This window comes from Mobula birostris, chromosome 5 (genome assembly GCF_030028105.1).
Source record: "Mobula birostris isolate sMobBir1 chromosome 5, sMobBir1.hap1, whole genome shotgun sequence".
Taxonomy (NCBI): domain Eukaryota; kingdom Metazoa; phylum Chordata; class Chondrichthyes; order Myliobatiformes; family Myliobatidae; genus Mobula; species Mobula birostris.
In genome coordinates this window covers 183458574-183484377 of record NC_092374.1, presented here as the reverse complement: position 1 = coordinate 183484377, position 25804 = coordinate 183458574, and the positions used below count along the sequence as shown (strand labels likewise).

The window sequence follows — 25804 nt, the reverse complement described above, 5'->3', positions numbered from 1 at the left end:
CCACTGAGTGGCAGTTCTGTGCTGAAAATGCCTTGTTAATGAGAGAGGTGAGAGGAGAATGGCCAGACTGGTTCAAGCTGACAGGAAGGGACAGTAACTCAGATAACCACATGTTACAATGGTGTTGTGCAGAAGAACATTCCTGAATGTTCACTCCTCGAATCTTGAAGCGGATGGGCTACAGTAACAGGAAGTATCTAATAAAGTGGCCACTGAGTGTATGTTCCTGAAAGAAACTGAGCTTTTGTGATGGGGAATGGAGGAGTGTAGGGACAGAGCTCGATGTAGGTTTGTTTATTTGATGTTATAATCAGTCATGACTTAATGGACCAGGATTGATGGTCTGGGAGCTCTATGCCTGTCTACTTCTGCTCCTGATTCATATGTTCCCACCAGAGGAGGCCTTTTCAAATGAGAACTAAGGACATTGCTTGACTGGTGGTGAGAGGGGTCTTTCCCCTCAGGTCCTTCATACAAAGCATGTCTCATTCCTAACGTATGCTTCCTTTGAGGTGGATGTGGTGCAGGTTAGTCAATCCTCCACCTCCGTTGTGTTATCCAAGAAGGTGTGGAATGGGACCCAAAGGTCCTCGTCAAGTTTCACCTTGCATCTGAGATCTGTGGGCTATTGCCAGGAAGACAGCGGGGTGGAGGTTTTGCTGCCAGAGGACAATCAGCATGGTGAAAGTTGTACTTTGATCTGCCTGAGACTTATTGGTCTTCCAGTGCAAGGAAAGTACACAGTCTTTTTCCCAGGGATGGGGCTACTAAAAACAAGAGGGCATAGGTTCACAGTCAACAGTGAAAAATTTAACAGGGACATCGGGGGGCAGCTTCTTCACGCAAAGGGTGGTGCGTATCTGGAATGAGGTGCCAGAAACAGTGGCGGAGGTGGGCACGTTAGTTAATCTAAAAGCCATCTAGAGAAGTACTTAGACAGGAGAGCTTTAGTGAGTTAGGGGCCAAAAGTGGGTGGATGGGACGAGCTCACTGGGCAACAGAGTGCGCATAGGCGAGTTGGGCCGAAGGGCCTGTGCCTGTACTGTATGGCTTTGAGAAGCACAAGTGAATGCTGCTGGTGAACATCTTCATTGTGCTAGAGTATGTTTGCACACTCAGAAACTGAGCACCAATGTATCGTCAACTGCAATGGGTCCAGGTAAATGCATAGCCATATACTTCTGTATTGTTGAATGACAATTAAATGAGTCATGAGGAACAAAATTCCTCAGGTGATGCCAGATTAGTGAGAAAGGGGATGATTTCATAAGTACATACTGAACCTCAGTGCAGCCCGTGCAAAGAGCCTTGAACCAATCTTAGTGAACATTAATGTCAAACAAGATTGCCTCATTCCTCTGATACATGGCTTAAACGTACTTGCTATAGTGATCTTTAACAAATTTCCTGTGGATCGAGAGTTGACCTTCAGAACTAATGGGAAACTGTTTAACCTACGGTGACTGCACTCCAGAAACATAAGAACATAAGAAATAGGAGCTGGAGTCGGCCATCCGGCCCAATGAGCCTGCCCTGCCATTCAATAAGATCATGGCTGATCTGACTGTAAACTCAGCTCCATCTGCCTGCCTTTTCCCCATAACCCTCAATTCCTTTGCTATGTCAAAATCTATCTAACTGTATCTTAAATATATTTAGTTTAGTGGTCGGCACAGGTCCAGAGCTGAGCTGCAATGTGCAGACAGCATGCCTTTGCTGCATTCAGAAGCTGAACACCAATGTGCCTTGAAAAAGAAGAAAAGGTGAGAAACAGCAACTTACAAAGGCCAAGAAGAGTGGGCTTTGTCTATTGAATCATGATGATAGGGTAGAGATGGGCAGAGTAATGGCAAATGGATCCTGAAAAATGTAAAGTGATGTACTTTTGAAGGACTAATCGGAGATGCACAATTAATTGGTGTAGCCCCAGTTCAAAGTGAAAGGTTACCTGTTTAATGCAGGAATTAAGTTAATTTATTTTTTTTATTTGAGTCTTTAAAACCCTCTCCCTCAAAGGGCATAGAAAACAGAGACTTAAATTATTTTTGAGGGTGAGGTAGAAGGATTCTTGCTAATTAAGGGGTGAGAGGTTACCAGGAGATAGGCAGGAACCCAGAATTGAGAGTCGTGTTCAGTTTTGATGCTAATGAATAACGCAGCAGGTTCAGTGGGTTGAGTGGCCTGGCCCTGCCTCAACTCATATGCACTTTTGAAGTAATGAAGTTATCTCCTTTTTTACTAATCTGGCATTATCTAAGGGATGTTGTTCGTCATGACTCCAAGTTCAAGTTTAATTGTTATTCAACCATACAGATGTATATGGGTATGCATTTATGTAGACCCATTGCAAAGCTTTTCACTTCAAAAGTATCATTTTGACTCTGAGCAAGTAGGTATGAAACAGTCAACCAAGTTCTTGGTCAAGAAGGAAGTGGTAAGATATATTCTAAAGTTTAATGTACAGCGTGGGGGTCCAGTAATCCCCTGCAGTGGTGCAGTGCGCAATGCAGTGATCCCTCACAGTATTCAATATGTAATGTAGTGGTCCCTCATGGTGATTCAATAATAAATCCAGTGATTCCTTGCAGTAATGTAATATACAATGGCGTGATTCCTTGCAGTGATGCAATATGCAATCGAGTGATCTCTCGCAGTATATAGTATGCAATCCAGTGATGCTTTACAGTGATATGGTATGCAATCCAGTGATTCTTCACAGTGATTCAATGATTTCTTCTAGTGATGCATTGTGTGATTCTGTGATTCTCTGAAGTGATAACCTCTGTAATTCAACGATCTCTCCACTGATGGTCTGTGATCCACTGATTCTCCACAGCAGTTCTCTGCAGTGATGCAGTCTGCAATCCAGAGATTCTCCACAGTGATGCAGCCACAATCTAATTGCTCCTGAGTGCTCACAGTAGGCGGTTCCTACAGTGCGTTTGAACACAGCAATGAGTGGACTTGAACGGACAGAGGGGTGTTTCAGATTAAGGAAGGAAACAGAGGGTTAACAGGTCGAGATACATCTTGTGCTGAGAGAACGGTTGCCAAGGCAATGAGATTCAGGAGTTAAATGGTGGAAAACAACACCAGATGGAGAAAAACTGTGGTGAGACTGGAAAAGTAAAATAGGAAATAACAGAGAGATTGGCTGCCTGACTGACGAGATATGATTGTCGACTGGGGAATGACCAGGGCTTGTTTGATATCCTCCCCAGTCTGATGCAGTGTGGGCTCCACTGGGCTGTAGCTTCCTTATCGAAGGAACAGCGAGATGGCTGTAACCTGATGTGAAGAACGCTGCTGAAAGTATAACAAAAATATATCACCAGAAGTGCTGGAAAGACTCAGCAAGTCGGGAGGCACCTGTGCGAAGGAGCATTCTCTGCTTTTGGAACTTCAAACAGTATAGCTCAGGACAGACCATTCAGTCCAGAATGTTCTACCGATTTATACTAAATATCCTCCTCCTATGTATCATCCACGTCCCTCCACTCCCCTCATATTCTGTGTCTATCTAAACTACTCAAACTCCACCAAACTGTCTGCTTTCACCACTTCCCCTGACAACCCATTTCAGGCACTCGCAGCTGTCTGAGAGAAAGAACTTGCCCCACGTAAAGTTTTAAACTTATGGTCCCCACCCTCTCTCCCCTCCTCCTTAAAAGCCTGCACACTGGGTTTTGACATTTCTACCCTGGGGAAAATACTTTGACTGTCTACACTATGCATGCCTCCCACCATGTCAAAAACCTTTATCAGGTATCCCCTCAGCCTCCATGCATGCTCCCGTTTATCCAACCTTTCCTTATAGACCACACTCTCTAATCCAGGCAGCATCCTGGGAAACCTTTCCTGTATCCTTTCCAAAGTCTGTACATCCTTCCTATAACAGGACAACTAGACTTGCATGCAATACTCTCTGTAGTCTGACAAAAGTTTTATATAGCCTTAATATGACTTCCTTACTTTTATACTCTTGTACTCCCCAGTCCAATCAATGAAGGCAAGCTTGGCATGTGGCTTCTTTCCCACTTATCCACATACATGGCCATTTTCAGTGAACTATGGACCTGGACCCCAAGATCCCTCTGTAACTCAATTCATTTAAGGGCACTTTAACCATACATTTAACTGTGTACTTTCTGCTTTCAATTGACCTCCCAAAGTGCGGCACCTCATACTTGCCTGTATTAAATGTTATCTGCCACTTCTCTGCCCATATCTGTAAACTCATCTTTATCCCACTGTACTGTTTGATAGTCTCTACACTGAGCACAGTTCCACCAATCTTAGATTCTCCGGCAAACCTGTTAATCCACCCATCTACATTTTCATCCAATCTATTGATGTACACTCCATGATCTCACTATTAGGATCACCTGCACACTGGCTTGTTAATGCAAATATCTAATCAGTCTATATGTTGCAGCAGCAATGCACAAAAAGCATGCAGACATGGTCAATAGATTCAGTTGTTCAGAGCAAACATCAGAATGGGGAAGAAATGTGATCTAAGTGACTGTGACTGAGGAACGATTGTTGGTGGCAGATGGGTGGCTTGAGTATCTCAGCAACTGCTGATATCCTGGGTTTTCATGCACAACAGTCTCAGGGGAACAGAAGGTCAGAATCAAGCCCCAGTTGTTGGAGCATTGAGCTGTAATGATGAACAATCAGTGTCCACTTTATTGGGGACATATCCTCGTTAATGCAAATTTCCAACTAACCATGGAATGATTGTCGGTGCCAGACAGGGTGGTTTGAGTATCTCAGAAACTTATGATATTCTGAGATTTTCATGCACAACGGTCTCTAGAGTTTGCAGAGAATGGTGAAAAGAAACAAAAGCAAAATACAGTGAGCGGCAGTTCAGTGGGCAAAAATGAAAACACCTTGTGAATGAGGGAGATCAGAGGAGAATGGCCGGAATGATTCAATAAAGCAACGGTAACTCAAATAGTCATGTGTCACAACAGTGGTATGCAGAAGAGAATCTTGCACAACATGTTGAACCTTAAAGTGGATGGACCACATCCGCAGAAGACCACGAACAAATACTTAGTGAGTGACCACTTTATTAGCTACAGGAGTTACCCAATAAAGTGGATACTGAGCATACCAAGAAATAGTGGATGCATTAGTGATAATTTTTCAAAACTCGTTAGATTCTGGACTAGTTCCTGAGGATTGGAGGGTGGCTAATGTAACTCCACTTTTTAAAAAAGGAGGGAGAGAGAAACCGGGGAATTATAGACCAGTTAGCCTAACGTCGGTGGTGGGGAAACTGCTGGAGTCAGTTATCAAGGATGTGATAACAGCACATTTGGAAAGCGGTGAAATGTTCGGACAAAGTCAGCATGGATTTGTGAAAGGAAAATCATGTCTGACGAATCTCATAGAATTTTTTGAGGATGTAACTAGTAGAGTGGATAGGGGAGAACCAGTGGATGTGGTATATTTGGATTTTCAAAAGGCTTTTGACAAGGTCCCACACAGGAGATTAGTGTGCAAACTTAAAGCACACGGTATTGGGGGTAAGGTATTGGTGTGGGTGGAGAATTGGTTAGCAGACAGGAAGCAAAGAGTGGGAATAAATGGGACCTTTTCAGAATGGCAGGCGGTGACTAGTGGGGTACCACAAGGCTCAGTGCTGGGACCCCAGTTGTTTACAATATATATTAATGACTTGGATGAGGGAATTAAATGTAGCATCTCCAAGTTTGCGGATGACACGAAGCTGGGTGGCAGTGTTAGCTGTGAGGAGGATGCTAAGAGGATGCAGGGTGACTTGGATAGGTTGGGTGAGTGGGAAAATTCATGGCAGATGCAATTTAATGTGGATAAATGTGAAGTTGTCCACTTTGGTGGCAAAAATAGGAAAACAGATAATTATCTGAATAGTAGCCGATTAGGAAAAGGGGAAGTGCAACGAGACCTGGGTGTCATTATACACCAGTCATTGAAAGTGGGCATGCAGGTACAGCAGGCGGTGAAAAAGGCGAATGGTATGCTGGCATTTATAGCGAGAGGATTCGAGTACAGGAGCAGGGAGGTACTACTGCAGTTGTACAAGGCCTTGGTGAGATCACACCTGGAGTATTGTGTGCAGTTTTGGTCCCCTAATCTGAGGAAAGACATCCTTGCCATAGAGGGAGTACAAAGAAGGTTCACCAGGTTGATTCCTGGGATGGCAGAACTTTCATATGAAGAAAGACTGGATGAACTGGGCTTGTACTCGTTGGAATTTAGAAGATTGAGGGGGGATCTGATTGAAACGTATAAGATCCTAAAGGGATTGGACAGGCTAGATGCAGGAAGATTGTTCCCGATGTTGGGGAAGTCCAGAACGAGGGGTCACAGTTTGAGGATAGAGGGGAAGCCTTTTTAGGACCGAGATTAGGAAAAACTTCTTCACACAGAGAGTGGTGAATCTGTGGAATTCTCTGCCACAGGAAACAGTTGAGGCCAGTTCATTGGCTATATTTAAGAGGGAATTAGATATGGCCCTTGTGGCTACGGGGGTCAGGGGGTATGGAGGGAAGGCTGGGGCGGGGTTCTGAGTTGGATGATCAGCCATGATCATAATAAATGGTGGTGCAGGCTCGAAGGGCCGAATGGCCTACTCCTGCACCTATTTTCTATGTTTCTATGTTTCTATATATCACAAATGACAGAGATCCCAGCACCAATCCTTGCAGAACACTACTGGTCAAGGACCTCCCCAGTCAGAATAATAATGTTCCACCCTTACTCTCTGTCTTCTATAGGTAAGCCATTTCCAAATCCAAACTTTCAATTCGCCTTGGATCCCATGCATCTTTATCTTCTGAATTAAACTTTGCATGATGGAAAGACAGTGGAGGTTATCTAAATGGACTTTAAAGTCCATGTAGGTAACGTCCATTGCCTTTCCATCATGAATCACTTTCGTCACCTCCTCAAAAATCTTGATCAAGATTATGAGGCATGACCTGACCTGCACAAAGCCACGCTCACTGCCATGTCTAAAGCAGTTCATGCTTTTCAAAATGCGTATAAATCCTTTTGCTAGAAATCTTCTGCAGTAGTTTCCCTGTTATTGATGTGAGGCTCACTGGATTATTCCTATGTCTCTCCCTTCTTGAACAAAGACACAACTATAGCAACTGTCCAGTCCTCTGCAACCTTGCCTGCTGCTAGGAGGACACAACGTTTCTTATCAAAGCCACTGCAATCTTCTCACTTGCTGCTTTCAATATTCTGGAATATATTCCATCAGACCCTAGGGATATATCTACCTTAAAGCTGATCAGAACAACCAGTACTACTTTCTCCTTAATCTCAGATTGTTCCATCACATTAAAAATCCCCACTCTGTTTTCACTAGTATTCAAATATTTCTTCTTAGTAAATATTGGTGCAAATTGATTGCTCCTTTAGTACCTCAGCTACCTGATTCCAAAGACAAATTCCTTCCTTGAGTGGACCTACCCTCTCCTTAGATATCGTATTTCCTTATTATGTATGAAATGCTTTGTGATTTTTCTTGATCCTGCTCACCCTGTTTGATCTTCCTAACCATCTGCTTGAGCATCTTTCTGCTACCTTTATATTCCACAAGTGCCCAGTCTGGTTTTAGTTTCCTAAACTTGAAGTGACACTCACAGATAACAGGCAACCCCTGGAGAGAGACACCCAAGTGTACAGGCACCTGGAGCCACCCGCGGATATATCCAGGACACTTCTGGACAGATGCACCAACCACCACCCACAACGTAGAAATCCGTTGAGCTTTGAAGCACACAGTTACGTTTTCATTCCTCTCTACTTTCATCAACCAGTCATTTTACAGCTTGGAGGTTACATGAAGTTAACGGGAGAGATTGTCAGTGATCCCAGTGACATTTTTTCTTCCTGCATTGCATTGGTTTGTGCAATCAGACCTATCGATTTTAGGCATTCATGAGGTCATTCACACATGGATTGTATTTAGTCAATGTGACTGAACCCAGAGTTTGATTCAAGAGGAAAGTTGTGAGATATAGCAGTACCTTGCCATTGAAGCATGTAAACCTGGCCTTGCATGTAGACAAGTCCTAATGGCAAGCTGCATTCATGGATGTGTTATATGCTGATGCTACAGCATATAACCTGTTGCAACAGAGGTCCAACACACCAGACCACTGTTATACTAAGATAAGGAATGCCAACCATCCATGCCCAGACCACATTTTCAGTAAATTGGGTCACTTGCCTGTCCTCCTCCTACCAGAGGCCAAAGAGCAAAGCTCCAGAGATTAGAACAACAAAGAGGTGGCCATGGGAGGCAGAAGAGTGGCTACAGGATTGCTTTGAGTCAATACACTGGGCCATGTTCAAATACTAATCAGTGGATCTGAATTGAATTGAATTGACTTTATTTCTTACATCCTTCACATACATGAGGAGTAAAAATCTTTACTTTACGTCTCCATCTAAATGTGCAATGTGCAATCATAGTAATTTATATTAATTTATAATAAATAGAACATTCAGTGTAATATAGAGTACACTGAAGTCAGCATGAGTTCATCAGTCTGATGGCCTGGTGGAAGAAGCTGTCCCGGAGCCTGTTGGTCCTGGCTTTTATGCTGTGGTACAACTTCCTGGATGGTAGTAGCTGGAATAGATTGAGGTTGGGATGGCTTGGGTCCCCAACGATCCTATGGGCCCTTTTTACACACCTGTTCCTGTAAATGGCCTGGATCATGGGAAGTTCACAACTACAGATGCACTGGGGTGCACACCATGTTTATCATGGTCTTTATTAAAACAGTTGTAGATGAGTGTGTCCCCAAAAAATCATTCAGGGTCTTCCACAATCAGGAGCCCTGGATGAACCATGAGATCAGCAATCTGCTGACAGCCAGGTTAGAGACATTCATGTCTGGTGACCAAGAAAGTTATAAGAGGTCCAGGTACGATCTCCAGAAAACTATTTCGCATGCAAAGTGGGAATTCCAGACTAAATTTGACTCAACAAAGAACGCTTGACAGTTGCGGCAGGGTTTGAATGCTGTCACCTCTAATAAAGTGAAATCAAGCAACATAGCTGACAGCAGGGCTTTGCTTCCAGATGAGTTCAATGCCTTCTATGCTCACTTTGACCACTAAAGCATGGAGAGACCTTCACGAGCTCCCACAGCCCAGGATGATCCTGTGATTTCAGTCTCTGAGGCAGACGCACGAGCAGCCTTCAGGAGGGTGAACCCAGAAAAGCACTTGGCTCAGACAGGGCACCTGGCCAAGTACTAAAGACCTCTGCTGATCAACTGGCTGGAGTGTTCACCCTGATCTTTAAACTCCCGCTTCAGCAGTCTGAGGTACCCACCTGCTTCAAGCAGGCTTCAGTTATAGGGGTGACGAAGAAGAACCTCAATGACTATCATCCAGGAGCATTTACATCCACAGTGATGAAGTGTTTTGAGATGATGTTGATGAATTGTATCAAATCCTGCCTGAGAAGCAACTTGGATCCACTCCAGTTTACCCATCGGAGGCACAGGTTGACAACAGATGCCAACTCGTTGGCTCTTCACTCAGCCTTGGAAATGCGTACATCAGGATAATCGTATCAATTTCAGCTCACCACCATCCCCTCAAAACTAGTCAATAAGCTCTTAGACCTCGGCCTCAATACCTCCTTATGCAAATGGATCCTGAACTTCCTCACTTGCAGACACCAGTCAGTTTGGATTGGCAACAACATTTCCTCCATGATCTCCATCAGCACAGGTGAACCACGGGGCTGTGTGCTTAGCCTCCCTGCTCTATTCGCCATACACTAATGACTGTGTGGCTAAGCACAGCTCCAATGCAATATTAAAGTTTGCTGATGACACCACTATCAAAGATGGTGATGAATTAGCATATAGGAGAGAGATTGAAAATCTAGCTGAGAGTACCACAACAATAACCTCTCATTCAATGTCATCGAGACCAAGGAGCTGATGATTGACTTCAGGGGAAAGAAGCCAATGGCCCATGAGCCAGTCCTCATTGGAAGATCAGAGGTGGAGAGGGTCAGCATCTTAAATTTCCTTGAGGATTATCAGCATGTAAGTGCGATTATGAAGAAAACATGGCTGTGCCTTTCTTCCTTAGAGGTTTGTGAAGATTTGGCATGATATCTAAAACTCTGACAAACCTATATAGATGTGTAGTGGAGAGCATATGGACTGGCTCCATCACAGCCTGGCATGGAAATACGAATGCCCTTGAATGGAAAGTCCTACAAAAAATAATAGACGCAGTCCAGTCCATCATCGTGAAACCGTTCCCAACATTGAGTACACCTACATGAAACGTTGTCGCAGGAAGGCATCATCAGGGACCCCAGCACTCAGTACGTGCTCTCTTCTCACTTCTGCCATCAGCCTCGCAACTCACACCACCACGTTCAGGAACAGTTATTACCCCTCAACCATCAGGCTCTTGAACAACTTCACTTTGCCCCATCATTGAAATATTCCCATAACCAATGGACTCGCTTTCAAGGACTCTTCATCTCATGTTCTTGATATTTATTGCTTGTTTATTTCTTCTTATTATCCCTTCATCATGTACTTGCACAGTTTGTTGTCTTTTGCACACTGGTTGAACCCCTAAATTGGTGCGGTCTTTCATCGTCAAGTCAAGTCGCTTTTTATTGTCATTTCGACCATAAACTGCTGGTACAGTACCCAGTAAAAACGAAACAACATTCCTCCAGAACCATGGTGCTACATGAAACAACACAAAACTACACTAGACTAAGTGAGATAACACAAAGCTACACTAGACTACGTAAGACAACACAAAAACTACACTAGACTACAGACCAACACAGGACTACATAATTCTGTTATAGTTAATATTCTATACATTTATTGAGTATGCCTGCAAGAAAATGAAGCTAAGGTTATATGTGGTGACGTACATGTACCTTGATATGTTCTTTCAAACTTACTTTGAACTTTGAACTCTTCTATAAAGAACATTGATGTATTGACAGTGAATCCTAAGGTGCAGTTTAACATAGAGACAGGGAAGTTGGAAGTATTCCTCCCTAAGGCAGCATTCCCCAGCTGGCTCTCCCGTTTGTTGTCCGAAATTTCCCACTTGTCCAATTTCAAAAGTCAAAGTTAAAGTAAGTTTATTATTTTGACCTATGTGGCTCCATATATTACCTTAAGATTCATTTTCTTGCAGGCATTTACAGAAACAATAAAGAAATGCAATGGAATTTATAAAAAAAGATCTCTACATCAGCAAAGACTGACAAGAAGCTAACGTGCAAAAGAAGACAAACAGTGAAAATCAAAAAAAAAATAATGCGGAGAATCACACACACAAAATGCCGGAGGAATGCAACAGGTAGCATCTATGGTAAGAAATAAAGCCAACACTTCAGGCCAGGACCCTTCATCAGTTCATCCAGCATTTCATGTGTTACTCTGCATTTTCAGCATCTGAGGAATCTCTTGTGTTAATAATACTGCGAACATGAGTTGTAAAGTCCGTGAAAGTGAGTCTGTAGGGTAGGTTATGGAATTGGTTCCCAGTTGAGGTAATTGAAGTTATCCATGCTAGCTCAACGGCCTGGTGGTAATAACTGTTCCTGAACCTGGCGGTGTGGGATCAAATGCTCCAGTACCTCCTGCAGCCAATGGTAGTAGCGAGAACTATGCATGGTCTGGATGGCAGGGATTCTTGGTGATGGATGCCACTTTCTCGTGGCAGTGCCACCTGTAGATGTGCTCAAAGGTAGGGAGGGCTTTTCCTGTGGGGGACTGGTCTGTACCCACCACTTCCCTTCCATTAAGGTGACCATGGGTGAGCAATTGCACCAGGATTCCACCTGCCCATTGGCAGTGTAGTTGTGACACAAGGGAGTGCAGGCAATGGAATCTGGAGCAACAAACTAACTTTTGGAGTATCAGGCAGCATCTGTGGAAGGAGAGGAATGGCCAATGCTTTGGTTCAACCCCTGGCATCAGAATGGAGGGGGATGATAGCTGGTATAAATTGGAGAGGGGGAGGACTGACGTCAAGGCCGGATGGGAGACTGATGGACTGAGGAGGGGTGAAGAATGAAAGGGAGATTGAGCCAGGGGGAGGGGAGGAGTGGAGTTGTGAACAGAGGTAAGTGAGTGATAGCTGGAGTCTTAGCTATCACTCATTTGCCTCTTTCCCAAGGTGTTACACAAAGTACAAAATGGGCAGGTGGAGTGAGGTGGGTAAAGACACCTTCTATCATGCTGTTCTAAGACTATTCAATGGTCCCTACCATGATAGGGTAGACTCTTGACATCACAGACTACTTCAATATAGTCTTGTACATTATTGTCTGCCTTCAATGCATGCCCTCGGTGGCTGTTAAACTTTATTCAGCAGTCTGTTATTGTTTTACCTTTTTCTACCTCAATGCACTGTGTAATAAGTTGATCTGTATGCATGCTGTTCACTATATCTTAGTACATGGGGCAGAAATAGATTGGTTCCTATTCCAATATTCCAATTTCATTTCTGGTGGTCAGGGATAAGTGAAACATAGAAAACCTACAGCACAATACAGGCCCTTCGGCCCAGAAAGCTGTGCTGAACATGTCCTTACCTTAGAAAAGTTGGAGATGGCTGCTGGAGGGTGATAAGCAGGAACACAAGGACTACCATTGCTGGAATGTGATAAGTAAAGGAGGTGCGAATGCGATACATTAAAGAAGGGAATCTAAGGGCAGGTGGAAGAAGATGGGGAGTGGTCAATCCATGGGTGAGATGTGTGGATGGGACCAGAAGGGAGGAGGACAGGGAGAGAGAGAGTGTGAGAAAGGGAGAGGCAAAGGGGAATGAGAAGGGAGAGGTGGAGGGGAAGGGCAGGGGTGGGAGAGGAGGAGAGAGACAGGGAGAGTGGAGGATAGAAAGAGGAACAGGGAGAGAGAGAGAGAGAGAGAGAGAGAGAGACCCACAAGGTGTATAAGATGATGAGAGGCATTGATCGTGTGGATACTCAGAGGCTTTTCCCAGGGCTGAAATGATTAGCACGAGAGGGCACAGTTTTAAGGTGCTTGGAAGTAAGTACAGAGGGGATGTCAGAGATAGAGAGTGGTGAGTGCGTGCAATGGGCTGCTGGCAATGGTGGTGGAGGCGGATACAATACGGTCTTTTAAGAGACTCCTGGATAGGTACATGGAGCTTAGAAAAATAGAGGGCTATAGGTAACACTAGGTAATTTCTAAAGTAAGTACATGTTCAGCACAGCTTTGTGGGCCGAAGGGCCTGTATTGTGCTGTAGATTTTCTATGTTTCTACATGGCTGCGTGTTTATCCCCCTGCTCTATTCGCTATACTTATGACTGTGAGACTAAACACAGCTCCAATACCACACTTTTATTGCTATATTTACACTCTATTCCTGGTTGGTGCGGCTGTAACAAAACCAAATTTCCCTCGGGATTAATAAAGTATATCTATCTATCTATCTATCTTAAGTTTGTTGATGACACCACTGTCATTAGCCGAATCAGAGCAGGTGATGAGTCAGCATATAGGAGGGAGACTGAAATTCTGGCTGAGTGATGCTGCAACAACAATCTCTCACTCAATGCCTCCAAGTCCAAGGAACTGGTTATTGACTTCAGGAGGAGGCAAATGGAGGTCCATGATCCAGTCCACATCGGGGATCAGAGATGCAGACAGTCAGCAACTTTAAATGCCTTGCTGTTATATTAATTTCAGAGAATCTCTCCTGGGCCCAGCACTTAACTGCCATTATGAAGAAAGCATGGCAGAGCCTTTACTTCCTTAGACGTTTGCAAGGATTTGGCATGCCATCTAAAACTTTTGACAAACTTTCATAAGTGTGAGGTGGGGCGTATAATCGACTGGTTGCATCATGGCCTGGTATGGAAACACCAATGCAATTGAGCAGAAAATCCGACAGAGGGGAGTGGATATGGTCCAGTCCATCACACTTAAAGCCTTCCACACCATGGAGCATACCTACACCGAGTACTTTCAGGAAAGCTGCATACATTATCAAGGACTCCCCCCAGCCAGGCCATGCTCTCTTCTCACTGCTGCCATCAGGAAGAAGGTACGGGAGCCTCAGGACCCACACCACCGGGTTGAAGAACAGTTACTGCCCCTCTTCGAACTGTGGGAGGAAACCAGAGCACCCGGAGGAAACTCACACTATCATGGGGAGAACATACACGCTCCTTATGGGCAGCGGCGGGTAATGAACCCAGTTTGCTGGTACTGTAAAGCATTGCGCTAACCCCTGCACTACTGTGTTGCCCCAAATTCTATAAAGTTTCTTAGATTTACCGTGTATGCCTGCCTGTGAGAAAATGAATCGCAGGATTGTATATAGTGACATATATGTACTTTGATAATTAATTTACTTTGAACTTTGAGGGAGAGAAGAGAGGAGAGAGGGAGAGAAGAAAGGAAAAAGGGAGAGAGGGAGATTGGGGAGTTGGGGAGATGAAGTGAAGAACAGTGAGGGAGAGAGACAGAGGAGAGGGGAAGAGGGAGACAGGTAGGAAGAGGAAGAGGGAAAGGGATAGGTAGATAGTAAGAGAGAGAGATAGAGAGTGAGAGATATCTTGTCAACTCACTTTGCCGATTGAAGAAGATTGTCTTCTGACCTTTCCTGCAGGGTAACAGTTTCAGAAATAATTGCCTGCGAACTGCGTCAAGGATGTACTTTCCTTGTGAAAGTGTTGCTGAACAAAGGAACCTTTGTTTTTTTCCTTTGACAACTCAAGAGGCAAGGTCCAGTTTCTCTACACCTGCAGGCATCTCATAGATCTCAGGACCTTTCTTACCAAAGCGAAATACTAAAGGCAGCAGAAGTGTGAGGTGAAAATGCAAACTACTGTTGGCATGAGTCAGATAGGCTGCAACAGCAGAGAGGGTAAAAGGGTCAGTGAGCTGCCACTGGAAGGGAGAAGTGGAGCTCGGTCTGGTCGGTGAACAGCTGGAATGAGCTGCCGCAGAATGGTAGAAGTGGGTCCTTCATCACATTTGATAAAAGTGTTTGGACAGGTGCATGGATAGGAAAGCTTTAGAGGTATATGGAAAAACACGGGTAAACAGGACCAGCTTGGATGGGCATCTTGGTCAGCATGACTGAGTTGGGACGAAAGGCCTGTTTCTGGCATGTATGTATTACTGTACGAATCTCGGAACCTAGTGGGAAGAGGATACAGATGAACACATGCGCTGGTCCGCGCTGGGATTCCTGTTCAGGGAGACCTTTAGCCCTGACCCCACTCACTTTCCTTGTAGTTCTCAAGTTAAAAATAAGGCTCAAATTGAGACCAACAATAAACTCATTCATTGCAGGGCAGCTCCCTGACATCACCCAGATTTTCCACTTCCCCTCATTTAAACAGAAGAAGACATTGGAGACAGCAATTTAGAAGTCTGAGGGAGACCATTCAGCCCATCACCCCCTGTTCTGGCTCTATTGTATTTTCTTGTTTTCAAGATCTGAATGTCATTCGCAAGGGCTTCCAAACTCACAACTGCTACCAGCTAGATCAAAGGCAGCAAAAACATAGGAGACAAACCACCCAGAGGCAAAACCACTAATCAGACTCTCTTCTGCTAATAATGCCTCTCAACTGAAATCTCTTATTTACAGAAGAACTTAAGAAAACAGGAAATGGAGTAGGCCACTCGGCCTCTCAAGCCTGCCCTGCCTTTCAGCATAATCATGCCTAACCACATAGTCACAGAGACAACGTGCAAACTCCACACAGACAGTATCCAAGGTCAAGATTGGAATCAGAATCAGAATCAGGTTTATTGTCACTGACATATATCGTGCAATATGTTGTTTTTTGGCAGCAGTACAGTGCAAGATAAGAAAAAGTTGCTATTAGTTGGAATAAAAAAGTAAATAGTGCAAATGACAAATAGCAATGAGTTCAGTGTCCATTCAGAAATCTGATGGCAGAGGGGAAGAATCAGTTCCTAAAATATTGAATGTGGACCTTCAGGCTCCTGACCTCCTCACCAATGGTAGTCGTGCAAAGGGGGTATGTCCCAGGTGATGAGAGTCTTTCATGATGCTTGCCACCTCGTGAGGCACCACCTTCTGAAGATGTCCTCAGTGGTGGGGAGGTTTGTGCCCATGGTGGAGCTCACTTGAGTCTACAGCCCTCTGCAGCCTCTTGTGATCAGGTCAGGACTGAACCCATTTCACTGGTGCTGTGAGAAGGCGACTAGAATACCTGTGCCAGTGTGGCAATGAGGGAAAGAGCTGAGCTTCACATACTTTACACTGTTTTAATTTTTATTGAGTTGGGAAGTCTGGTAATGAGAAGCAGAAGGTCATCAAATTACTAAAGCAGAATGTTTCTCAGGGGGAAATTGATGGCCTCCACTGACTGAGGGATTAGATGTATGTTCAGGACTGGTTTTCATAGAGTCAAGTAGTATGGAAACAAGCCCACCAACCATGCTGGGAATCTAGTATACATCTCAACCAATCTAATTTCTCACATTTAGGGTATCGCCTTCGATGCAATGGTATTTCTCGTCCTCAGCTGAATTAGTTGCTTTGAGGATATTTCTGGATTTTCTCCAGTAGATATGGATACTTGAGAGACCCTTAATCCATCACCTTAACCATTCAGTTCCTCCGCCACCGGCGCGTAGAGTCTGCAGTGTGCACTGTCCAAGAAATGCCCTGCAGTTACTCACCCAGGCTCCCCCCTCGGCACCTGCCAAACCTGCAACCTCTACCACCAGGACAGACAGGGGAACACCAGAGCCGCGCACTTCCCCTGCTAGTCGTGCGCCACCCTGGCATGGAAATCCACTGCCGTTGTTTCATCGTCACTGGGTCTCAACCCCAGAAGTCCAGCCCCAGGAGCACCATGGTGGCACTTCTGCCGAAAGGGCAGCAGCCACTCAGGTCGTTGGCTCGCTCCCCACCTTCTCGAGGGCAACTAGGCATGGGCAATGAATGCTGGCCCTTTCATTCATTCAAGGGATGTGGGCTTCACCCCCCCGGGCCAGCATTTAATTGTCCCTCCCTATCTGGCCTTATGTCAGTGGTGGTGTGGTGCTCTTTGAACCACCGCAGTCCTCGAGGTGTGAGTCCACCCAAAATCTTGAGAGGGAAGGAGTTCCAGGGACCCAGTGAGCGTGAAGGAACACCGATATATTTCCAGGTCAGCATGGCCCGTGACTTGGAGGACAACCTCTGGGTGGCTGCGTCCCCTCTGCTGCCACTGTCCTTGATCTAGCTGGTATTCGGTTGTGGGTTCGGAAACCCTTACCAGTGACATTCAGATCTTGAAAACGAGGAACTGCAATAGTGCCAGAACAGGGGATGATGGGCTGAAGGGCCTCCCTCAGAGTTCTAAATTTCTATCTCCAATGTCCTCGTCTGTTTAAATGAGGAGAAATGGAAGATCTGGGCGATGTCGGGGAACGGCCCTACAATGAATGAGTCGATTGTTGAAGGTCTTGATTTCAGCTTTATTTTTAACTTGAGAACTGCAAGGAAAGCGAGTGGGGTCAGGACTAAAGGTCTCCCTGAACAGGAAGCCCGGAGCGGACCCGCGCATCTGTTTATCTGTATCCAGGAGCAGCTGCCGCCCGTGTCTCTCACATAGAATCTGGGGCCAGTCAGCAGCCACAGGCAGCCCTGCTAACACACAGATATATATAGATCTCTAGCAGGGGATGAGAACGCTCAGTGCTGGGCTGAAATGAAAGGCAAACCTTTTACTCCAATGTGTTCTCATCTCATCTCAGCTTACAAACAAAGGCAAGACTTATTTCCTGGAGAAAGACACTGGCACTTGACGAGACGGGAGTATTTCCAACGTCCTACTGTCCACTGAGGCTGTGGGCTGAGTTTTAGCCTCTCTATTCCCAGCAGCCGGGGTTGGGGGAGTTCATCAGACAGAATCTCCCCTTCCCCTGGGACTAGTTTCCTCGGGGTTTTTTTTTTTTTGCAGTGGGACAAATCACTCCATCTTTTCCGGACATGGAGAGCAGAGGGGCCAAGGAGGTCGGATCTCCGGGGTGTCTGGTGACCTGTCTGAACAAGGGCTGGAGGCGAGTCTGTGGTGAGTTGATGTTGCACCAAAATGTGAGTCTGCCACCACCCCCCTGCCCCCAATCCATCCTACAACCCTTCCGAACATACCCAGCCCTGTCTCGAGTTGAAGAATTTAGAAGCAAGTTATGCTGGTGATGGCTCAGTGTGGCACAGTGACATAATTTCAGCTCTGATCAGCCCCCTCTGGTGCCCCTCCTCTTTCCCTTTCTTCCATGGACCACTGTCCTCTCCTATCCTTTACCTCGTCCACCTATCACCTCCCAAATGCTTATTACTCCCTCCCACCTACCTGTACCAACCTTCACCTATCACCTACCTGCTTGTACTCCTTCCACATCCCAGAGATGCAGGGATGGTGGGTAATTGGCTGCTGTATCTTGCCACAGATGTGCAGGTGAGGGGTGGAATCTACAGGGAGAGTTGTTGGGAATGTGTGGAGAATAAAATGGGATGAAGGTTAGAGTTGGGCGCATAGGTACTTTGGGGGTGTGGTTTGGACAGACACGCTAGGCCAGAGGGCTGTGTCCACGCTGTAGACCCTCCCAAATGCTTCCAGTGAGCTTTTTTATTGGCAAAATTCCAGGATAATGGTGATGATGAGGAATTCACTGTGCATTGGCGTGGTGGAGAGGAAATTAAAGCTTGCAAAAGTTACAAAGAGCACGGGCAGTTGGACTGATCGAGGGGGACAGGTGTGATGGGCTGAGTGGCCTCACTCTGAGCCCTACCAAGCGCCCGCTTGAACCCTAAGCTTCATCAAGAGGACGCAAGGGATTGGCTGGTCCTGTTTGTGGGACTGAGCTATCAAAGGGTTACACAGCACAACACCCAAGGGGGAGTCAACACTGCCACTCAACACAGGTTGTGGTGGAAGGAGATGGCTCCCCCCATTCCACCTGCCAGCACTATCACCGCTGGGGAATGTGATCAGGTGAGTTAGGTAGTGCAGCATCCCACCCTATCCCACCTCAGTATTAGTTTGTTTCCTTTAGCACATTGGATGCTTCTCAGCCTTTCTCCGTTTATGCACATTTTTTTCATAAAATTCTATTGTATTGATTTCTGACCTGTAAAAAGCCTGCAAGAAAGAAGAAATTTAAGAGAAATTTGAATAAGTCCATGAATGGGAGGGGTATGGAGGACAATGCTCCAGGTGTGAGTTGATGGGACCGGGAATAATAACAGTTCAGCATGGTCTAGATGGGCCGAAGGGACTGTTTCTGTTCTGTGGTTCTCTATAAGTTTAAGATAAATCTCCAAGGTAGTAAAAGTTAACATATACCATATGTACTGTACTTTGACAATAAATTTACTTTTAGCTTTGAACTTTGATGTACGTGAGTGGGGAACTGATCCCTGGGGACAGGACACTTGTGATCAGCATCTCTGCACCAGCTTTCCTTGGTGTGATTTACAATGGAGACACATTGGAGGGATGAAGATCAAACACATATACTACTATATCGTTCAGCTAAGAAACTGATCATTGACTCCTGTGATATATGGAGATCCCCAACTCACTGTTCACCTTTGAATGGAATTGTTCCACTCAGCTACTCTGCTCCCCGCCATCTCCCCTCAATCACCCCCCACCAGACCAGTTTTGCCTGCTTGCTCCTCCTTTTGCCTAGATGTTGCCGAGCAGTGGAGACCATGGGGACAGTCTTTGAGGAATAGGAGGAAGATGGTGAGGCTCACACAGGTCAGTCTTGAAATCAGAGACAGAGTCAGACTTGTTCCTGAATTGAAAGCAGTGGGAGCTTTTTCCAGTCGATGAAAATGTTAAGGTTTCTGTACTCTGTCCTGTCACACAATCCCAGGACAGGGTCTGACACAAAGTTGTCTCCCTCCACATTTTCCAATCACACACTCCCCAAAGCAAGGACAGTACAAGTTAGATACAAAATGAAGCTCCCTCTACACACTTCACTCACCCATCACACACTGCCAGAGCAGGGACTGCATAGATTAGACAGAGTAAAACTCCTTCTGCACTGTCCCGACATACAGTCCCAGGACAGGGACGGCACCATAACACACCGAGTAAACTTCCTCTACCCTGTCCCATCACACACTCCCAGAGCACAGGTTAGACACAATTAGCAGGCTTGCTAGTCCATATGTTGCTGGTGAAAGAACTGTCTGTTGAAATTATCTCCCACAGCCTGTGGCTCGGGAGCTAATTCTGGAAATGAGCTCCACGGCTCTGTGTGGGGAATTCTCTCTCACTGCTCCAGATCCCTGAACCAAGGTGACCGTGCAATTGGTAGAACTGATTCTCACCTGATGAATTCTGTTCCTTGATAGAGGTAACCTTCCCAGCCAGAAATAATGTTGCCCCTGGGAAATGGGATGAGGAAAAAAGGTCTGTCGTTAGTCATCTTCCTTCCTGGTGGAATTGTTGGCTGGAATCTGGACCTAAGATCAATACAAGATGAGGTTCGCAAGAACAATCCAATAAAAGAAAGGCTTAACGTATGAAAAGTATTTCATGTCCTGCATCTCTACTCAATGGAGCTCAAAAAGATGGGGTGGGTGGAGAGTTCTCATTGAAACCTATGGATACTTAAAGGCATGGATAGAGTGGATGTGAAGTGGATGTTTCCATTAGTGGGAGCGTCTAGGATCTGAGGTCACAGACTCAGAACAAATGTGTACCTTTATAGAAATGAGATGAGGAGGAATTTCTTTAGCCAAAGGGTGGTGGATTTGTTGGATATTTTGCCAGAGGGGGATTCAGGTGAAATCATTGGGTGTACTTAATGCAGAGATCAATAGGTTTTTCACTGGTAAGAGAGTTAATGGTTACAGGGAGAAGATGGTGCAATAAGGAAGGACAAACATCAACCATGTATGAATGGCAGAACAGACTAGAAGGGCTGAATGGCCTGATTCTGCTCTTACATCTTATGATTACAGTTGTAAGATCTCCAGATATCTTGGGATTTACCAAACCCAAAGGATTAGAAGAATGAAAGTGGTTGGAGTCTTGAGATATTGGATTATCAATATCAATATTAACATAACAAAGTCGCCATTTTAAGTGTAACAAAAGAAAGACCCCGTACATCAGTTAGGATGACAGATCTGCACCATTCACTTTGGTGATACATTCATTTTGGTGAATATGTTCGAGGGATCGGTCTCTTATGAAGGCTAGCAGCCTGGGACTTGTGTGCTAAGGAAGCAACAGTGCTTTTTTGAAAATTGCTTTCCTGGGCTCCAAGATTCTTTGCTTTTCATAAGACCATAAGACGTTGGCGTGTGGCCAAGTGGTTAAGGCATTCGTCTAGTGATTTGAGGGTTGCTAGTTCGAGCCTTGGCTGAAGCAATGTGTTGTGTCCTTGAGCAAGGCACTTAACCACATATTGCTCTATGATGACACCAGTGCCAGGCTGTATGGGTCCTAGTGCCCTTCCCTTGGACAATGTCGGTGGCGCGGAGAAGGGAGGCTTGCAGCATGGACAACTGTTGGTCTTCCATACAACCATGCCCAAGCCTGCGCCTTGGAAACTTTCCAAGGTGCAAATCCATGTCTCACGAGACTAACGGATGCCTATATATATATAAGACATTAGAACACAATTTGGCCATTCAACCCATCAAATCTGCTTTGCTATTTTATCATGTCTGATTTATTATCCCTCTCAACTCAATTTTCCTGCCTTCTCCCCATAACCTTTGACATCCTTACTAATTAAGAACCTATCAGCTTCTGTTTCAAACATATCCAATGAATTAGTCTCCACAGTAATCTGTGGCAATGATTGCCACTGCTGGCTAATGAAATTCCTCTCCATCTCTGTTCTGAAGGGTTGATTTTCTATCCCGAAATTGTACCATCTATTCCCAGACTCCCCGCTATAGGAACCATCCACTCCATGTCCACTCTATCTAGGCCTTTCAATATTTGATAGGTTTCAATGAGATCCCCCCATCACCCATTCTTCAGAACTCCAGCAACAGGCCCAGAGCCATTAAGCGATCCTCATTCATTCACTTTTTGTTCCCAGGATCATTCTCCTGAACCACCTCTGGAGCCTTTCCAAAGCCAGCACATCCTTTTTTAGGTCAGGAGCCAAAAACTGTTCACAATTCTCCAAGTGTGGTCTCTGTAAAGCATTGTAAAGCATTTGTATTCCTTCAACTGGATGGGGTGTGTGTGTTTATCTGGCAAAGGAATCCGAATCAGAACCAGGGTTTAATATCACTGGCATAAGTCATGAAATTTGTTGTTTTGCAGCAGCAGTACATAATAATAAACTATATATTACAATAAGAAATATATATAAAAAATTAAATTAAATAAATAGTGTAAAAGAACAGGAAAAAAGAGAGAAACAAAATAGTAAGGTAGTGTACATGGTTCCATTGTCTATTCAGAAACCTCACAGCAGAGGGAAGAAGCTGTTCATAAAACATTGAGTGTGTGTCTTCAGGCTCCGGTACCTCCTCCTTGATGGCAGCATTGAAAAGAGTGCATTTCCTGGGTAATGGGAGTCAATGATGATGGATTCCACCTTTCTGAGGCATTGCCTTTTGAAAAGGTCCCCGATGCCAGTGAGGTCAGTGCCCATGATGGAGCTGGCTGAGTTTACAACTTTCTGCAGCTTTTTCCGACCCTGTGCAGTGGTCCCACCCTACCAGATGGTGGTCCAACCAGTTAGAATGCTTTCCACGGTACGTCTGTAGAAATTTGAGTGAGAATTTGGTGTTGTACTAAGTCTCTTCAAATTTTCCATGAAATATAGCCACTGTTGTGCCTTCTCTGTAATTGCAGCAATATGTTGGGTCAGGGACGCAGACGGTCTTCAGGGCTGTTGACATCTCAGAGCTTGAAGCTGCTCACCCTTTCCATGGGCTGCTGTTGAGTTGCAGGCTCTGTGGAGGGGGATGCACTGGTGAGGGCTCCTTCCGATGCAGAAATGATTCTTCCAGGCTGCATGAAAATGAAACAGCAGAGGTGGAACTGGATAATTGGAATGCACCAGCCGAGGGCATTGTGGAAGCAGAGATTCTCACAGTTACCTCCAGGCACTACATGGTAAGTTAATTGGCCACCCTAAATCAATCCTAACATATAGGTGAGTGGTAGAATCCAGCGAGGATACAGTTGTATAGAAGACTACAGACCCAGCGCTGGTAGAAAGGATTGGACCCTGTGCCTAAGGAAGGATATGCTGGCCCTGGAGAGGGTCCAGTGGAAGGGTTAGCAAGAAAGATTCCAACAATAACAGGTGTAACATCTGAGGAGCATTTGATGTCCCTGGGCTTGTACTCGATGGAGTTCAGGATGGGGGTGGGGATGGGATCTTATTGAAACCTATATGATACTGAGAGGCCTGGATACAGTGGACATGGAGAAGATGTCTCTATCAGCAGGAGAGTCAAGGATCCAAGGGCACAGCCTCAGAACAAAGGGACGTCCCTTTAGAACTGAGACGAGGAGAGATTTCTTTAACCGGGGGTGGTGAATCTGTGGAATTCATTGTTTCGGAAGGCCGTGGAGGCCAAGTCGTTTGGTGTATTTAAGACAGAGATTGGCAAGTTCTTGATTGGTGAGGGGTTGAGGGTTACAGGGAGGAAGAGGAAGAATGGAGTTAAAATCACCCATGATGGGATGGTGAGGCAGACTCAATGGCCTGAATGGCCTGATTCTACTCCTATATGTAGCTACAACACTACACCTGTGTGAATACCCACAGCAACCAGCGACTGTGATCTCAACGATGTCAAAACATTATCAAGAATGTGAATCCCTGCCAGGCATCAGGCCCTGACAATATACCTAGCAGGGTCTGGAAAACCTGTGCCAGTCAGCTGCTGCGAGTGCTTATGGACATCTTCAACCTCTCACTGCTGCAGGTGGATTTTCCCTTCTACTTCGAAAGGGCATCAATCACACTAGTGCCCAAGAAGAGCAGGGTAAGCTGCCTCAATGACTATCACCCGGTAGCACTCACATATGCTGCAGTGAAGTGCTTTGACAGTTTGGTCATGGATAAACTAAGCAAGGACCCGGAATCACTGCAATTTGCCTGTGGCCTCAACAGGCCTACAATACATGTAGTCTCACTAGCTCTCCACTTAGCCTTGGACCACCTGGGCAACAACAAAATGTACGTCAGGGTGCTGTTTATCAATAACAGCTCCATCATCCTCTCAACACTAATCAACATGCTCCAGAACCTAACTCCCCCATTACTGGATATTTGACTTCCTCATTCAGTGATACCATCTCATCCCCACTGGCAGTCAACACCGGCGTGCCTCTAGGGTGTGTGCTTAGCCGACTGTTCTACTCTCCCTGCACTCTGGTTAGGCACAGGCTCAAATGCCATCTATAAATTCACAGATAACACCGTAGTTGTTGGCAGAATCTCAGATAGCGACTGGGTAGTGTACAGAAGTGAGACAGATTAGCTTGTTGAGTGTGTCACAGCAACATCAGCAAGGCTAGGGGATTGATTGTGGACTTGAGGAAGGAGAGGTTGAGAGAACACACACCTAATTAAGGGGACAGCGGTGGAAATGGTGCGCATCTTTAAGTTCCTGGGCGTCAGTATCCGAGAGGATCTGTCCTGGGCCCAGCACATTGATGCAAAATCAAAGAAGGCATGCTGGTGGCTCCACTTCGTTCAGAGTTTGAGGAGATCTGGTACGTCACCGATGTCTGCAGGTGAACGGTGCAGAGTATTCCGACTGGTTGCATCAAAGTCTGGAATGGAGGCTCCAGTGCTCAGGATCATGAGGGTTGTAGCCAGCTCTATCATGGGTACAAGCCTCCCCACCATCGAGGACATCTTCAGGCTGTGACGCTTTAAGACATCAGCTCTCATTAAGAACTTAGAAGAATTTATTTAAATTTTACATCCACCCCACAACGTGAAGGAGTAAAAATCTTTTCGTTCAGCTCCCTGCTTGGGACATGCCTCCTTCTTATTATTAATGTCCGGGATCCAGGAGGTACAAGAGACTGAACACCCCACTCAGTGACATAGAAGCAGCTGTTTGCTCTCCCTGTCAGATGTCATGAACCCATGACCTTTGCCTCTCGATTCCTCTTTTTGCACTATTTATTCATTTCACAATTTTTAATGGTTTTATGCGTTTGAACTGTACTGATGCCACAAAGCAGTAAATGCCACACCATGTAAGACAGTGACTCTGATTCTGATCTGTGGTCTTATGGATCAGTGTAAACGGTTGCTTGATGGCCCGGGTAGAGATGGTGGGCCAAAGGGCCTGTTTCTATGCTGGATATCTCCATAACTCTAAATATGTCACGTTGAGATGCAAGGTTAAGGTCTCGTGGTTTGGATGTGAAAGTGCGCAGAGACTGCATCCTTAACCACACAGCGGAAGGGGGGTGGGGGGGGGGGGGGAGGTTGCTGGTACATTTGCCGGCCGCATTGCAAAACTCCTGGGCTACTTTTGCTCCATCTCGGAACTTATTGTTTCCTTTCCTGCGGTTGCCATGGCAGAATGTAAACAATCAGCAAGCTGAGGCTGCTCATTTGGTGAAGGTCTGGCAGATAAATAAAGTAACTGCTCAGTTTTTCAGAGGGATCTGTCCCTGGAAAACAGACTGCTAAGCAAAATGTAATAAGTTTAAGAGGCTGGGTGAATTGTGTCCTTGGAATTTCACTAGTGTCAAATGATGTGGAGACAGGCTCTTGGCCCACCATGCCCACCACAACTTTTTATACTGAT

At 45.4% G+C, this 25804-nt stretch overlaps 1 protein-coding gene across 1 annotated transcript in view; it reads left to right on the top strand.

Moving 5' to 3' along the window:
- Positions 1-17795: 17795 nt before the first annotated feature.
- LOC140198108 (ras/Rap GTPase-activating protein SynGAP-like) overlaps positions 17796-25804 on the top strand; it is a 582056-nt gene continuing 574047 nt past the window's right edge. The window contains exon 1 of the mRNA XM_072259023.1: positions 17796-18098. Coding sequence (XP_072115124.1) covers positions 18017-18098 — 82 coding nt within the window. The 5' untranslated portion in view covers positions 17796-18016. The remainder of the gene's footprint in view (positions 18099-25804) is intronic.